We start from the raw sequence: 17,381 nt of genomic DNA, 5'->3' as shown, positions 1-17,381 counted from the left end.
GACTCGGACTAAAACGCGTACCTGGTGCAATCTGCAAACATCGCCACTCGGGAAACAAAAGGTGGTGGGGCGGAGGGTGCGTGGTGCCGGCCTTCATAGGAGCTGCTCGCGAACAGCACGTGCCCCGCCTGACAGTATGTCAAGGCTATACGGGGGTAATTGTTGTTTCGTATCTGTACGCTACCGCTCATTGCTGCGTATCTCGGAGATAGCCGTGGCGTGTGGGGGCCAATGAACGAATGGGACTGCGCTGCCGAGACTCGCGGCTTCGCCGTTGACTAACCGATGGCGCCGACAGCCTCGAACAAACAACACAAGCGTCAAGGCATCGGTGAAACACAAATGTGGCTGTCACCTGACGATGGTGGTTGTGGGTCGCGAAAGCCTGCGCGTTAATCTGACATTGGTGAACATTTCACAATGTGCGTGTGTGTGTCGACGCAGTGGTCAGCGTGCTGCGCTACGAACCCGGTGACACAAGTTTGATTCCAGCTCGTGGCCAACGCGAGTGATGATTATCTAAACAGGTGCTTGGCCTCCCCACTAGCTTCGTTGAGTACCTGGGTGTGGTGTGCACACATCGGCACTAAGGAGACAAAGGCAGCCGGGCGTGGTGCTGGCCCCCCACTCCATCACGTGCCGTGCCGGCCTTCATCGATGCTATTCGCTAACAGCACTCGCCACAAAAGTCTGTGAAGGCTATACGGGGGATCTTTGTCTTTTATCTTTGTAGTCCCGAACAGGAATTGTCCCAGTAGTCTGTGTAGGAAATATGAGCGTTCTGCGTATGGTCACGTGGGTGGAGTGGTAGCCTCACGGAGAGGGCACTGCGATATGTACTTGGCATCCCGAGTTCCAGTTCTGGCCACGGTTGACCTGGGCCTCCCCTACGTCAATTCAACCTTTAAACAAAAAGAAGAGTACCTTGGTGCAGTGTGTAAACACGAGCGGTTAATGCGGCCGGGCGTGGTGCCGGCCACAACGCCACCACCTCGTGCGCTGTGCCGGCCTCCTAAAGGTGCCCATCGAGACTCGCTACCTTACGACAAGCGGTTTGCTCAATCTTCTGTTGGGGCTACACGGGAGACGTTTTGTCTCTTGGCGAAGGGAGCTGTCACGGTGACAAGCGTTGAGTGTGTGTGGCGTGTGCGCGTGTGTGTATTACAGGTGAACGCGCGCGGCCGCGCGTACCAAAACGTTTGTCATTTGCTCGTTAAATATCAGCACGGGTAAACTTGCAACAACAACAACGACGACGACAACGGCAACAACAACAACAACAACAAAACAACGAAATCCTTACAGAGGATCAAAAAGAAGGGTTGGGATTTTCTTGTTCCACGAGGAATTCCGTCTGGGTTTCTTCTGTGCGGAATGCCGGAGGATTCCCCCGAGGAATCTTCCACCGGAAGCCGCGAGGGAATGTGGAGCAGCTCCCAGCGGGGGGCACCAGACCCCGTCCACGGCTACTGCCGAGCCAGAGCCTCTGCCTCCTGAAAATACACCACCACCACCACCGTCACCACCACCACCGCTGCCACAAGCCGAGATCAATCCACTGCTGGATGATGCCCACACCCCCCTGCATCCCCCCCCCAGATCTCAGTAGCACCAGATGTGCTCAGTCTCTGACTGCCCCCGCCAACCTGGCTGGCTCACCTCCTGCCCTAGAGCCTTGGGGTTCATGCAACACAGCCCCCCACCGTTTGCCGTTTAAAATAGATGATGATGACGTCGATGATGACAACGATGACAACGTCGGCGACGACGACAATGACGATGACAATGATAACGACGACGACATTGATGACGACGACGACAATGATGACGACAATGACGACGCTGATGACAATGACGACTCGCGCGGTGGCGGTGGTGCGGGTTTGGTTTATGTGCCCGCACGCTCGCTGACCTTTGAACCGGGCGGGGGAGTGAGGCCGAGGAACGTGAACACGGCGTTGTTCTCCTTGGCGTCGAAAGACGACTCGTAGTCCTGAAACAGACAGCGCGGAGCAAATCTCTCGAGAGTGTTGGGGGGGTGGTGGGGATTGGGGGCAGGTGGTGGGGTGGGTGTTGGGGGGGTGTTGGGGGGGTGGTGGGGGGGTGGGTGGGGCGGTGGTGGGTGCGGTGGTGGGGGGGTGTTGGGGGGGTGGTGGGGGGGTGTAGTGGGGGTGGTTGGGGGGGGTGTGGTGTGGGGTTGGTGGGGGGGTGGTGGGGGTGGTGGCGGGGTGGTGGGGGGGGACGAACGGGAAAGCACTCAACAGCGTGGAACCCTGGCGTGGTCTGTTTGTTTTGTTTTGATTTATAACGTCCGCAGCGGAACCGCGCCCAGTCTTCCGCTCGCTCGTTACAATAATAATAATGAGAAATGATTGCTATTACAATGTCTGCCGCGTTTACGCCGCACCTTCGGCCGTCGTCGTCGCAGAGTATCCAGAGAGAGACTCGGGAAAGACGCGGGAGGAACCACAGACGGGGAGTGGGAAGGCAGCAGCAGCAGCGACTCAATGAGGAGCTGGCGCTACCAACAATCGCCCAAGCTCTGCAGTCCTCTATATGTTCAGGTGTTAAAACGGCCAATTTTTTCACGTGGGAGAAAACCCACGCAGTGTGGCGAGGGGGGAACACTCGATCCCCGTACAGACAGAAGTAGTCCACGTTCCTGCGGTGACGCCTTCTCCCGGCAGAGTCCCCGGTAAAGGGCCTCGTTCTCGACACTCACGGGAAGGCAGTTTCACAAGATCCGTGCGGCGGTCCACCAACCCCTCGCTGCTGCGTCCGCAGTGCTGGGTTTACAAGTGGCGGCCAAGTACACAGCCACTCACTCACCCACTCATCCACCCACCCACCCACTCATCCACCCACCCACCCACTCATCCACCCACCCACCCACCCACTCATCCACCCACCCACCCACCCACTCATCCACCCCACTCACCCACCCACTCACCCACTCCACCACCCATCATCCACCCACTCACCACCCCCTCCACCCCACTCACCCACCCCCACTCAACCACTCACCCACCCACTCACCCACCCCACTCAACCACTCACCCACCCACTCAACACTCACCCACCCACTCACACCACCACCCACCCACTCACCCACCCCACCCACCCACTCACCACCCCACCCACCCAGCTCAACCACCCACCACCCACTACCCACCCATCCACCGACTCACCCACCCATCCACCTACTCAACAACAAAAAACCGCATTCGCCACTAAGTGACGGGGACGTCACCACGACGCTTGTGCCAGGCTATGTGCACCTTGAGGCCACGTGAAGTGTCGAACGCCCGCTAGCAGGAGGTCACGGGGCAGACCCAGCAGGTGCCACGGGTCGACTGACTGAGAAGACTGGCTGATGCACCACCTGTGCCCCCTACTGTGCCCCCTACTGTGCCAACTTGCTGTGCTTTAGCCTCCCGGCGCTCCGCTCGTTGTGTGAGCGTCGCTCCTCCGCCCTCCGTTGTGTTGGAGGGCGACTGCCTCCAACTGCCCATGCACGTCCTTTCACGAGCCTCCTCCACAGAGGCCGATCTTGACACCGCTGGTACCGGTCATCGGCAAGTCGACTCCGCTCCATATTTCCCCGTACTGCATCAGTCCATCTCTTCTCCAGCCTGTGTCGTGCCTGTTTAGCCCCCTCTATCCAGCCAAACAGAAGCTGCTTGAGCATCCGGTGGATGGGCATGCGGGCTACATGACCCGGCCAATGCAACCTTGCCTGCCGGAGGAGCTCATCGATGCGAACGTGTCTAGATTCTGGACATACACACACGCTCACCCCGAGGTAGGACTCGCCGTTGAAGATCTGCGGAGGCAGCGGCACGCCGCTGGTGGGGCAGTGGTCGCGCGGCACGTGCTCGCGCATGTAGCGCTTGTTGTCGTCGCTCACGACGATGTCGCACTCCTCGAACTCGATCTTGTTCACCTGCAGGAAGCCCAGCACGTCCTGCTGCTGCTTCTTGATCTGGCGGGAGAGCGAGCGAGCGGGCGGGCGGGCAGGTCGAAAGTCAAACACGCGGTAGCCACGGCCCGGAGCCACATCCCGGATTTACGGAACATCAACGACATCAGAGCACGGAGAGTCCCCGACTTACGAACGGGCCAGTTCCCGAAAGCCGTTCGAGAGTCCCCGGCTTACGAACGGGGTTGGTTCCCCAGACCCGTTCGCCAGTCCCCGACTTACGAACGAGACCGGTCCCCGAAAGACGTTAGCGAGTCCCCGACTTACGAACGGGTTCCGTTCCGGAGAGCCGTTCGCGAGTCAAACGGTTCGCGAGTCGGAACTAAATAATGTGCCGTATTTAAATCGACATGCGGTAAATCCACGGACTGCCTGCTATAAAATGGGCGAGGGCTCAAGAAAAAAAAGGGGAAGCATTGTTAAACTCGTAAATAACAAGCGATGTCGTACGTTTGCACGCAACGCAGTAAATAGTTCCGAGGCTAGGTCCGCAAGTGGGATGGTTAAAAAATAAAATATTTTATGGAAGCCCGTTTCGGAAACGCGGATGTTCAGAAGTAGGACGTCCGTAAGCCGGGGACTGCCTGTACTGTACATGTGGTGTGGGATACTCTTATCAGCGGTGACATGGGGGAGCGATATTGTGGCTCATCCTATGATCTGAAAATTTTACTCCGTTCATCCGCAAGGGAAACATTTCCGGATATCCCCCCCCACCACCCCCAGGATATCGCAGATAAGAGTTCGGCATACCGAAACAAAAGGCACAAAGTCATCTCCTGCCGCACAAATGAGGATCGAGGGTGCTCATCTCCCGTTTACAGCCATCCTGAGCCGGTGGTGGAAATTCCACATTTATATGACGGGGGGTGAAGATATTCTGCTTATAATGGCGGAGGGGAGTGTGAAATATTGGACACCCCCTGACATCAACATTTCATAACTGCCCAGTGAGCATAGAACGTTGGGCAAACCATTTTAACCATTTCCAACCACATTCAAAAGTGAGCCCAACGTTTCAAACCAAATTCCAACGTTGGTTGAACGTTGGCACGTCTACCACGTTAAATATGTCCCGACTAAGCTCTGGACTGCATCGGTTGACCAAACTAAGAAAATGACCGAATGAAAGCCACTAAAAAACTTTACAGTTTATCTTCGATTTAAAGCTTTCGTGACTGCAGGGATTGATCTTCTTGGTTCTTTCGGTAAAGTCACGTACAGACCTGGTCTTCACCTGAGGACGGCTGCTTGCGTTGTGGCCGAAACGTCGTGAGAATTATTTTATTATGTTTTATTTTTATTATTTTATTACTTCCCTTCTACGTGACTTTACCGAAAGAACCAAGAAGAAGTTTATCTTCGCTTCGACCGAAACTAAAGCTGCCGAGTGAATTAAACCCGCTCACAGTTGCACCACCGCCTGCTCTCTTCAAATCAGCACTCGCCGGGGTATCATTTACCCTCGTTCCCAGCCTGCGCGCACGTTTCGCCGACCGGGCTAATGCCACTTGTCCGTCTCGACTGTAGGGAAGCTCTTTGGCCGAATAGTACGAGAAAAAATGCCGACTGAAAATGCTGACTGAATCTACCACCCAGAGGTCGCAATCGGGTACCCGATACCCATACCCTACCCGATACCCGGCTACCCGTACCCAGCCGGGTACGGGTACCCGTTTGCGACCCTGGTGCGGCCGGGTACGGGTAGGCCGTGAGTCACTGGTGAGTCACCGTTTGTCACTCATTTCGGGTAGGGTACGGGTAGGGAACGAGTACCCGTACCCGGCTGGGTACGGGTATCCATTTGCGACCCTGGTGCGGACGGGTACGGGTAAGGAATCAAAACCCGTTTGCGACCTCTGCTACCACCGCAGCCAACAACAACGTACAGGCCCCGCTCAGGGGGGCAGACTACACAAGACAAAGATCACCGCCCGCCCCATCCCCGGAAAGCCTTAACAGACTTTTTGGGGCAAGTTCTGTTAGCGAGAAGCACCTATGAAAGACCGCACGGCACACGAGGGGGTGGGTGGCCAGCACCACGCCCTGTTTACACACCGCACCCAGTACTCATTTGAGGCCGAGTCGACCTAGGGGGAGGCCCAGGACCGGTCCAGATAATCGTCGCCGCGAGCGTGAATCGGACTCGGGTAGCCGCGCGCGCTATCCGCTACACTCCATCGCTCGCCAGACTTCGCACAAACGCACACGAGCACACCCTCGCACTCCAAAAAACCAACCGCCCTTTAGGAAACGTAGCCCAGCAGAAGCCCAAATATGGGCAAAGTCCCGCAAGGAGCAGTTACCCATGTATGGGAAGCAGTCCACCCACAGCACACCGACTGGCACACGGTTCCACCACGCAGCCTTATCGGTCTGCCCGGTTGCTTTTAACGAAAGGTGGCAGAGGCGCAGGCCCTGCAATTGTTCGCCCGCACTGCTGCTGGTGCAAAAAAGCCTCCGCGCTTGGCAGAGGGTGTACTCCAGAGCTCCCCAGCACTGGAGGAGAGTTTTTGGCCTACTCTTCCACACTGGCCAATGTCTTGGCTGTCGTGGGAGTACCCAAACTTTACCCCAACCGCACGCAGCCTGCCGATTCTAGACTAACAGGTGAACGTTTCCACGTGACAAGCCACTTTGTTGAGCTATCATTTGTGGCCAAGTCATATCTGGAAAAATAAGTTAATAGCTCAGTGGGCTTTACCTGGTAAGATAAAAAATAACGTAGTTTTATTTGGATATATTTGTTGTTCAAGTGATTTTGTTCACTTTTCCTATACTTTGCACTCCGATCGTGTGTTGGTATTGTTTGTTGTTGTAACGTTGTGACCCCGTGCCCCTACTTGACATCTGTGAAAGAGCTTTATAGCTGATCGAAATACAGATTCTCATTCCGGGTGGTGGTGGAGGTCTGCAAAGGAAATTTGCAACGGCGTTTCAACTGCGATGCCCAGAGATGGGATCGAACCCACGCACCTCTGGTTTGCAAGTCCAGCGCTCTGCCATAACCGATGCACCACTGTCGTGGCTGCAGCAGCAGCAGCGGCGCCTCCTCCATTTTTTGTAAAAAAAAAATTTGTTATTTTACAATTTCCAAAATTGTGGTTTTCCCCAAAATCAGTTTAAAAATAACCGTTCCGTAAAAAAGGTTTTGCTCGCCGATTTTTGTTTTATTGCTGCTAAAACCTCTTGACCGCAGACGAAATGTTTCGTACCCTTGTTTGGCGAGATATTTTTTTGTTTGAAAGCATGGCCACTGTTGAAAGTAGAAACACAAGATGCACAATGTCACCAGAATTCACGGTTCCCTTTCAACAGACGCAATATTGGACAATCACCAGCACCACCACCAGCAGCAGCAGCAGCTGTTGCAGTCGTAAAAAACGAAATTGCCCTTGGCTTCGATCTGCCCCATAAACCATATTTTCCCTAGCCCTGGCAAATTAAAATTTACACGGCGGTCAATACCGCATTTCAGCGAGTTATTTCGCATTCTGGCGCTGTACGTCAAAGGACCTCGACGCAATTAAGCCGCCTACAGCACGGCTGTTTAGCTGTCCCCGCTATGGTCATTTATGGGCACGCATTCCGTGACGGAGTGCGCTGCGCCTTCTGACCGCTACAGAAGCAGGAAATGGCGATCGGCCAAAGCGCTGAGAGACACGCTGGGCTGGGCGTCTCACAAAAGTCGTCAACGCAGAGGTCGCCGGTTCAATCTGACCCCCCCGGGCAAGACAGTTGAAGCAACGGGTGCCATTGTCTTAAATCAAAACCGACCATCTCCAACGGCCTTTTTGCCCACCCCAGCGGTCGATCGGCGGGTCGCGTGTGGTGGCGGGGTGAAGCGTTGGCAACTCCCTCGCCTCTTCCAAGACGGTCTTGGCTGCCGTGCAAGAGCCGGCCAAAATACCGTGCCCCCAGACAGCCTCCCAAAGGGCTCCCAAAGGGCCCTCAAAGGCCTCCCAAAGGGCTCCCAAAGGGCTCCCAAAGGGCTCCCAAAGGCCTCCCAAAGGCCTCCCAAAGGCCTCCCAAAGGCCTCCCAAAGGGCTCCCAAAGGGCTCCCAAAGGCCTCCCAAAGGGCTCCCAAAGGCCTCCCAAAGGGCTCCCAAAGGGCTCCCAAAGGCCTCCCAAAGGCCTCCCAAAGGCCTCCCAAAGGCCCCCCAAAGGCCTCCCAAAGGCCTCCCAAAGGCCTCCCAAAGGCCTCCCAAAGGGCTCCCAAAGGCCTCCCAAAGGGCTCCCAAAGGCCTCCCAAAGGCCTCCCAAAGGCCTCCCAAAGGCCTCCCAAAGGCCCCCCAAAGGCCTCCCAAAGGCCTCCCAAAGGCCTCCCAAAGGCCTCCCAAAGGCCTCCCAAAGGCCTCCCAAAGGCCTCCCAAAGGCCTCCCAAAGGCCCCCAAAGGCCTCCCAAAGGCCTCCCAAAGGCCTCCCAAAGGCCTCCCAAAGGCCTCCCAAAGGCCTCCCAAAGGCCTCCCAAAGGCCTCCCAAAGGCCCCCCAAAGGGCTCCCTCCCTCCTCTCTGGCGTGGGAGGCGCCGCGGCCACATTGTGGCCACACTGTGGCGCAAGCAAGCGCTTGCAGGGGCTGCACCCCTGCACCTTATCTCTTTGCTCTTGGCTTCACGACGACTGGCCGGTCAGCCTGCGGTAGCTCCCGAGGCCGGCGGGACAAGGAAGGGCCGTTGGCTCAAGCCACTGAGGAAGGTGGCAAGGGTGTTGCGGGCCGCTTTCCGAAACTAGTTGCCATGAGCCTGCGCAAGGCCGGAATTCTCTGCTAGAAGCAGGTGGGGGGGGGGGGGGGGGGGGCAGTGGGGGGCGTGGGGGGCTGGGTGGGGGGGGGGTTCCTGGATAGACTACACAAAGGGTCTGGGAAATTCAGGGTGATGATATCTACGCAACTGTTGGCTGCCGGCCATCCGTGAGCTGCTGTGGTCGCAGGGCGATCGGCGTCTATGTCGCCTGGCGGAAGGGAGAAACGCGCAGACTCGGCAAGGGCAGCATTGTTTTTCGTCGACCAAAGTGTCGTGGGGGGAACAGGGGGGGAGGGTCTCTTTCGACATAACTAGACATTTTTTGGGTTATATCGCGTAAATATAAACGTGTTGTTTCACGACGGGTTTAACAACACATCTGTATTCACACGATCTAACCCAAAAACCTCTGTTACGGACAAGTAGACATGTTGGTTGAGGGAGGGTGGGGGTGTCGGGACCCCCACGACACCCACAGCCGCCACCCCACATGACCCCTCGCTCAGAAGCACGCCGTCACGAAACGGACGGCGCATCCGCACCTGTTTTCACACACGCTCACACACACACACAAACATTCCTGTTTCGAGAAGTGGAATTTCACACACGTGGGCCATGTGGGGAGGGAGGTGGGGGGGGTGTGGTGGGAGTGGTGGCGGCAATATAAACTATGCTGGTGGCCCAATTCCCAAATTGTCCGTGTAGCGTTGGACCTCTGCTAGATCAGGGGTCGTCAATCTGTGGCTCTTTGATGTGTGCAAGCATGTTGAGCTTCTTTCGCGCCGTACGTAGCCAACAGCGCCAATCGTGACGTTATTGATTTATTCACCCGCTCCCGCTCCGAGAGACATCGGCTAGTTGCAGGGTGGGGTCCCCTTCACCGATGAATCCCGGAACAAAAGGTGTGGAGTGGGGGGAAATGGGGACAGATATCCTTTAAATTGGTCAGACACCGAACGCCCTGCCAATCACCGCCAGCAACGGCAGCCCAACCCTGGTCCAGCAGTCGCGGGGCTACGGCGAGCGAGGATGCACGCGGACAAAGCACGTCGTGGAGCCCCTTGAACGAATTAACAAAAAAATAATGAACCACCCCTCCTGCCCCCCACCCTCCTCCCGGCCCCCACCCCCCTTCCGCCCTCCTCCCGGCCCTGCATCAATCCACGGCTGACATTGAGCCGCCCTTCGCCGCAGCGGCGGCCCTTCCGTTGAAATGCTAATTCGTGCTCGAACGCGCCTGATCATTATAATAATAAATAACAGACCGCTGGCGGCCGTGACGCAGGCAGCAGCGTCCCCCACCGACGACACGCCGGCTCGCGACGGGACACAGCGGCAGGCTTGCGTCTCCGTCGTCGGTGGCAGCAGGCGCGGGCGGGCATGTCGGGAAACGTGGAGTCATGTGACGGGAGACTGTGGGTCATCCAGAACAGACACCGTCGTATAACGCGTAACGACGCAATGCCCCGGGGGATCCACAAATACGACGGAGACATCATCACGGCGACAATACACAGCTCCGTTATACTCCTGACGCGCTTGACTGGGCTTGACCACCCGATCGTGAAATTGCCGTCGCTGTTTCTGCGTCTACATCGGCAGCCGTGCGAAAGAAGATGGTAACGCCCGGGCAGGGCAACGTCGCTCGTTTTCTCTACGCGACCTTTTTGGCCAGGTTCAAAGTTACGTGTCAAATAGGCTTTACCCTACTCTTTGGTTCTTTCGGTAAAGTCACGTAGGTAGAAATAAAATAAAACAAATCACGATGTTTCGATCGCAACCCAAGCGATCGTCATCAGGTGGAACAACCACGGCCAGAAAATGCTGAAGTGGGCGAGAGAGCTGCCGTGGCAAGATGTTATATAGGTAAGAAAGGGGGAGGGGCAAGGGGGGAGAGAGAGGGGGGGGTGTTAGGGGTAGGGGGGGCTGCATGAACGCCGAAAGTCACCTACGTGACTTTACCGAAAGAACAAAAGAGTATGGAGTCCTGCAGTCACGAAAGCTTCAAATCAAGGCTTTACCCTTTCTGGCAATATTATCAGAGCATGTTTGTTTGCACGTATTGCCACAAGTATATTAAGTTTAATTCAGATTTTATGCCTTGCAATATGTGTATCTATTGGGATGTTTGAACATCTTAACACCTCCTGTTTTATTGTCAGAAAGGGTGAAGCCTATTCTTACCTTTTTCATCATTTTGACACTGGCAAATAGATCCCATTGATGTAGCTGCTGAACCCGAGATATGAAAACTCTGACACTGCGGTGCCTTTGCGCTGTCCAACTTTTGGCGTTCTTTGGACTCACGCTGGTGGTGAGACTAGGCCATAGAGAAGGCCGCTGTCTCTGGTGTAGGCCAATCAGTTTCAAAGACAATGCTTCTATTGTCAGAGCCATGTGTTTTGTTTGCATGTTCACCACACGCACCCTGTGTGGTTAATGCAGGAACTTGATTCCTTTCAAAAGGTTTCTATTTCGTGGTTCAACATCTCAACACCTCCTGTTTTTATTGCCAGAAAGGGCAAAACTTATTGTTACAACCCACACAGTGTGACTGCGGCAACCAGAATCGGACAATGGAGCCACCGTATTGCGAACCAACTGCATCCTAAGCCTCGCTCGGCGTCGGACTGAGCAATATTGGTCGCGCAACTCCCGAAGCGATCGCATGGCTCACAGACTTTAAATTGGACGCGCGAGTTCCACAAACTTGCCATACGCTAGAGAAAGAAGAGCGTACAAGTCACAAAACACATCACGTCGGTCAACAACAACAGTGGCCCCAAACGTAAAATAATATTCATCGGGCGACCTATCGTGATAGCTAGCAACGGCCCTTCATCACAGCGCGTAAAAACTACGAGTCTGCAAGCGCTAGTTGCGTATATTTTAATTTAATTACAGCGCGGTAATAACTCCGGTTTTTTCCCCCCGCACGTTCCAAACTGCACATCGGACGTCTTTGCACCCTCCCGCGGTGTTCTCATTTTACATATTTTCAACTCGTTATTTTCAGCAGTCTCAAAACATTAAATGTTTGTTGAATGGAGTTTTGACAGTTGTGCATAGGGCAGGACAACGGTGATTAATGACAGCAACAAGAAACAAGTCACTGTGCCCCTGTGAACCAACCAATAACCGTGGGGACCCATTCGCTAGGACATCCCCAACCTCCTCACTGCAGCTGCTGTGGCCCTGCACAGATCTGTGAGCTACAGAGACCTCCACTCACTCTCATAGAGACCTGTGAGCTACAGAGACCTCCACTCACTCTCATAGAGAACTGTGAGCTACAGAGACCACCACTCACTCTCATAGAGACCTGTGAGCTACAGAGACCTCCACTCACTCTCATAGAGATCTGTAGCTACAGCGAGCTCCACTCACTCTCATAGAGACCTGTAGCTACAGAGACCTCCACTCACTCTCATAGAGACCTGTGAGCTACAGAGACCTCCACTCACTCTCATAGAGACCTGTGAGCTACAGAGACCTCCACTCACTCTCATAGAGACATGTGAGCTACAGAGACCTCCAACTCACTCTCATAGAGACCTGTGAGCTACAGAGACCTCCACTCACTCTCATAGAGATCTGTAGCTACAGCGAGCTCCACTCACTCTCATAGAGATCTGTAGCTACAGCGAGCTCCACTCACTCTCATAGAGATCTGTAGCTACAGCGAGCTCCACTCACTCCCATAGAGATCTGTAGCTACAGCGAGCTCCACTCACTCTCATAGAGATCTGTAGCTACAGAGACATCCACTCACTCTCACAGAGATTTGTGAACTTGAGTCAATACCGCGGCACTACTGCGCATCTGTAACGTAACCAATAACCAACCGGGATGGAACCCAATTAGCTCGTGAGAAGTAGCGCAGCCCCAGTTCGCGCCGCGTGGCTGTGGCCACCCCGGTGGCTGAGAAGAGAGAGGGCGACCCACAAACACGGTCGTTCCCGCACGAAAGGCCGGTTGGGCCTCCACGGGGGAGGCTTTAATAATCGCGAGCAATCCATCTCCGGCCCTGGGGAATGTTTAAAACTTCCTTTCCACGCATTATTTGGCCGGGACACTGTGAAATCCAAAGCCGCTCCTTATTGGGGAGCTATGCAGCAGAGTGCCGTGCGTTCCCCCCAGAGGTCGCAAACGGGTTTTGATTCCTTACCCGTACCCGGCCGCACCAGGGTCGCAAATGGGTACCCGTACCCGGCCGGGTACGGGTACCCGTTCGCTACCCGTACCCTACCCGAAATGAGTGACAAACGGTTACTCACCAGTGACTCACGGCCTACCCGTACCCGTACCCGGCCACACCAGGGTCGCAAACGGGTACCGGTACCCGTGCCCGGCCGGGTACGGGTAGCCGGGTATCGGGTAGGGTACGGGTATCGGGTATCCGATTGCGACCTCTGGTTCTACCCCCCCCCCCCCCCCCCCCCCCATGTGTTTAGTTTGTTGTCCTTCCCCCTGTGCCTCCGATTCGCACGGTTGGCTACGTACGGTGTGAAAGAAGTCCAACGTAGAGGACAGGACATACACAGCGTTTCTCCCCCGTGGGGTTGTAAAAACGAGCGACCCCTGCAAAATGACAGCGGCTTTTGGACCAGTCCCATTACAAAATCTTCCCTGTGTGCGGGTGCATCTCCTGTCATCCGCACCGCGTCTTCAGATTGCAGCGGCAATCAAAATATGATAAACAGCCGCGGCCCTGAAATTGCCTGCTCACGCCACTGCTGGCGGTGTGTTCTTGGCCTACTCTTCCACGTAACTTCCGAGATAGAAATGCAACTGGTGGCGAACTGTAGGTTTGCAGAGTCCAGAGTGAAACCCATTTCACCGCAGGACATCCTTGCACGGCGAGTCAGATTGGGACATATCCGGTGACCACCTTTGTAGCAAAGTAACGTGTCCACGTGCGTTCGGTTTTTTTGTCCGTCGACATTTTTTTTCATCCGTAAAAAAAAAAAAATTTGCGTGGACAGAATTTCACTAATTATTGCAGTAGAATTATTTTCTTGAACGCTATCATAGAATTAATTTTGGCTGCCATCTGGCCCTCGGTGCAGACAGGGCCTGGGAGACCAATAGCGCAGGGCGTTGGTGAGCAGGGAGTGCAAACGTAGACCAATGGCTGCGGTCGCTACTCACAAAGCAAAGGCAAAGATCCCCCGTATAGCCTTCACCAGACTGTTGGGGCAAGTGCTGTCAGCGAGCAGCACATTTGAAGGCCGGCACGGCACACGACGGGGTGGGTGGCCAGCACCACGCCCGGTCGACTTTGCCTCTCCCGTGGCAATGCTTACACAACCACACCAGGCACTCGCTTGAGGCTGAGTCAACCTAGGGGGAGGCCCAGATTAGGTTCAGATAATCGTCGCTGTGGCCAACACTGGGAATGGACCTTGGGGCTGTTGGGTTCGTAGCGCAACGCGCGAACCGCTACGCCACCGCTCCCCGCAGACAGCCCACACACACACAACACGTGTGAGCTCCCAAACCCTCTTTCCTCCGCTGTGCCAACTCAGCCAGCTGATGCGGACAGCATTCATAGCGCAGAGTCTACACCGGCTAACACTGACTCACCCAGTACTGTACAGGATACGGCTGTCTGTCGTGGTGCTAGCGCAGCCCCTGCAACGGCCTGCACACGCCACTGCTCGTAGAAGAGCCTCCACTACCAGAGGGAGCTCAAGAGTAGCCCCCTTTGGTGGGTGCTTGGCCTACTCTTCCACGCGAGCTAAAAGCGTAGCAAGAGGTGCGGATGCCCACACTTCACCCCCACCAAACATTACCTGCCGATGTACGAACTGCGATTGTGCAAAATGTCTCCTGCTGGGTGGCGTTCAGGAAACGTGTACCAGTGTGTGCAGCGATGTGAACTTGTAATAAAATCAGGCGATGGAAATATTTTTCAACCACGAGGTTTTTTTGTTCATTATTAAAATGCTATTCTACTCAAAAGGATGACTCAATGGAACATCTGCAAGCAAGGCAACGGGCTCTGCCCGACTATCCACCAGAAGGCCAGCAATGCCTGACTACAGAGGTCGCAACCGGGTACCCGATACCCGTACCCTACCCGATACCCGGCTACCCGTACCCGGCCGGGTATGGGTACGGGTACCCGTTTGCGACCCTGGTGCGGCCGGGTACGGGTACGGGTAGGTCGTGAGTCACTGGTGAGTAACTGTTTGTCACTCATTTCGGGTAGGGTACGGGTAGGGAACGAGTACCCGTACCCGGCTGGGTACGGGTACGGGTACCCATTGGCGACCCTGGTGCGGCCAGGTACGGGTAAGGAATCAAAACCCATTTGCGACCTCTGCCTGACCGTGACGAGGGCGAAGTCGGCTCCCCTATACTCCCACCGCAGCCTCCACGTCGACACACACCAAGAGGACGAAGCGACACATCGTTCGAGGCCCTGTGCTGCAATGGGGAAGTCCAAATATGGTAGGAAGATTACGGCGGGGACACACTGCGTATCAAGCAGTTCGCTGTGCTCGCCGACTGCCAGAACTGACAACGTATTTGGGGCGATGACATGGCCCAGGAGTTGGCGCAAAATGCCGAGGTGTTGGTGAGATTTTAAGTAAAAAAAATATTTTTAGTAGTAAAAATGGTGTTTCTTCTCTTAACTGTGATAATTAAATGTTATTGTTAGTTGGGTTAGTAACGCTGATGTCTGCACTTTCCAGTTGCCCCCAGGTGAAAAGTGGGCAAAGTTTCGCCCAACGCTGGCAGACCGACTTAACAAACGTAGTAAATATTATTTGGGTTATTCGGTAAAGTCACGTAGATAGGTTCAAAGAAAAGAACACAAAACTACGACGTTTCGATCGCAACACAAGCGGTCGTCATCGAAACGTCCTAGTTTTTAGTAATTTTCTTTTAACCCATCTACGTGACTTTACCGAAAGACCCAAATAATATGAATTCCTGCAGTCACGAAAGCGTTAAGTCAAAATGTAGTAAACTTAACCTCACCCTAACGTGGAATTTCCGGGCATAGGTTTAAAAGAAAACCTTTGCACCCAGCCTTCATTCTCTGTAGAATGTCCCTCCGTGCCCCGGTGAAATAATCCCTCGAAGAATTAACAAGGCTGTGATCCAGCAGAGAGGATCAAGCACGAGCTTGGAATTAAAAGGCTGCTAACCCCCCCCACCCCAAATTTGACTGCAAGGTGGTGAGGGTGGTGAAGGTGGCTTAGGGGTCGGAGCAATGAGCCGCTGACACGGAGCGCCTGGGTTTGAACCCAGGCTTTAGGTGCCAGTGATTGAACTTGGTTCTCGAGGGTAGCGAGGTGATGGTCTCAACCCAGCCACCAATGAAAGTTCAAGTTCATTTATTAGGTGTAGCCCTGTGAGCCATTCGGCTCTTGAATCGGGTGCAACTGCAACAACAAAAAAATTAACCCGTAAAAACAAAGTTTTTCACTATAAATCCTTTATATGCGTGGCATCGGTTTTATTTTATTATTCATTTCTGTTTTTCTTGAGTAAGAGTTTCATTTTTATCACATTGGTATTTAAAATTAAATATGACATTTTTTGTTTTTCCTAAAAAGTGGGAAATTTTGGAAAAAAATTTTCACGAAAATAAAATTGTCACGCACAACGAGTCTGTGTGCAAAATGTCAGCTCGATTGGATCACGGGAAGTGGGTTAAAAAACGACCGAAAGATTTGCACGGTCGTAAGCGCGCAAGCAAGCAAGCAAATTAACTTAATATAAAGGATTTAAAAACAAAAACATGAACAAAAAAAAACAAGACTGGACACAAAAGACCCATCGAAATATACTGTATGTATCTAAACCGGCTCAAGCCTCCCATCAGTCATGTGACTTGTGTGGCCACCTCCCACTCTCAACTCCTCCCCTTTCTCCCTGCCGCCCCGCCCACTGTGAAAACAGACGCTGCTGCTGCTGCTGCTGCTCCTTCGTGCAGCTCACTCCTGCGACTCTCGCTCCTTCCTTCAACTCTTCTTCTTCTTATCCCGCCCTTCCCTCCCCTATCATCATCATCATCACCACCATCGTCACCCTCTCATCATCACCCGACATCTAGGCACGGTCGTACCTCCTCCCTTGCTGCACCTTCTCTGTTGCTGCTGCTACTCATCTTGAGCCCCTTTGTCCAACTCGGGGACTTCCAGTCCCAGCATCCGTTCCATTTTCTCAGCCATTTCTCCTCCCCACCACCTCTACTCCTCTTCCCATTGCTTGGTGCCACGGGTACAATGTTTCATGTTCAATTTGGTTCGTCACTTAATTTGTAAAACGTTCCTGAGAATTAATAATATCGAATGTGGCTATCGCACGACGGACAGCAGTACTCTCCGCAGCAGGAGTGTTTGGGGAGTGAAGCAGCCACTGTTGTTGTGGATAAGAGGTCACCTGAAGGGATCTCACAAGTAGCTCTGCAATGTCTCCTTCTGCAGACCGCCCTCGAGCGCAGAGCGATGCGCCGCTCACTTGGCGAGGGCTCCGACGCGACAACCTCTTCGTGCCAAAGGCGCGACGCGAAAATCGCAATGGGAATGAAATTCGGATTTGAAAAAAATACCAAAATAATAAAAAATTATCGGGTGACTTTTTTTCAAACCGACAGATTATACAATCTTGGGCATAATGCCAACATCGGCCTGGTTTTTTT

The 17,381-nt window shown here is 54.0% G+C and overlaps 2 protein-coding genes across 2 annotated transcripts in view; one reads left to right on the top strand and one right to left on the bottom strand.

Annotated features, from left to right (window-relative positions):
* The window catches only part of LOC133357031 (lateral signaling target protein 2 homolog), a 267,632-nt gene that overhangs the window by 158,688 nt on the left and 91,563 nt on the right, over positions 1-17,381 (top strand). The gene's annotated exons all lie outside the window — the stretch shown is intronic.
* LOC133357097 (adapter SH3BGRL-like) overlaps positions 1,149-17,381 on the bottom strand; it is a 28,836-nt gene continuing 12,603 nt past the window's right edge. The window contains exons 2-4 of the mRNA XM_061574878.1: positions 3,797-3,982; positions 1,913-1,993; positions 1,149-1,493 (exon numbers count right to left, since the gene is read on the bottom strand). Coding sequence (XP_061430862.1) covers positions 1,467-1,493; positions 1,913-1,993; positions 3,797-3,982 — 294 coding nt within the window. The 3' untranslated portion in view covers positions 1,149-1,466. The remainder of the gene's footprint in view (positions 1,494-1,912; positions 1,994-3,796; positions 3,983-17,381) is intronic.

This window comes from Lethenteron reissneri, chromosome 56 (genome assembly GCF_015708825.2).
Source record: "Lethenteron reissneri isolate LAM-NWPU_2019-01 chromosome 56, ASM1570882v1, whole genome shotgun sequence".
Taxonomy (NCBI): Eukaryota; Metazoa; Chordata; class Hyperoartia; order Petromyzontiformes; family Petromyzontidae; genus Lethenteron; species Lethenteron reissneri.
This window is presented reverse-complemented; position numbering and strand designations above follow the sequence as displayed.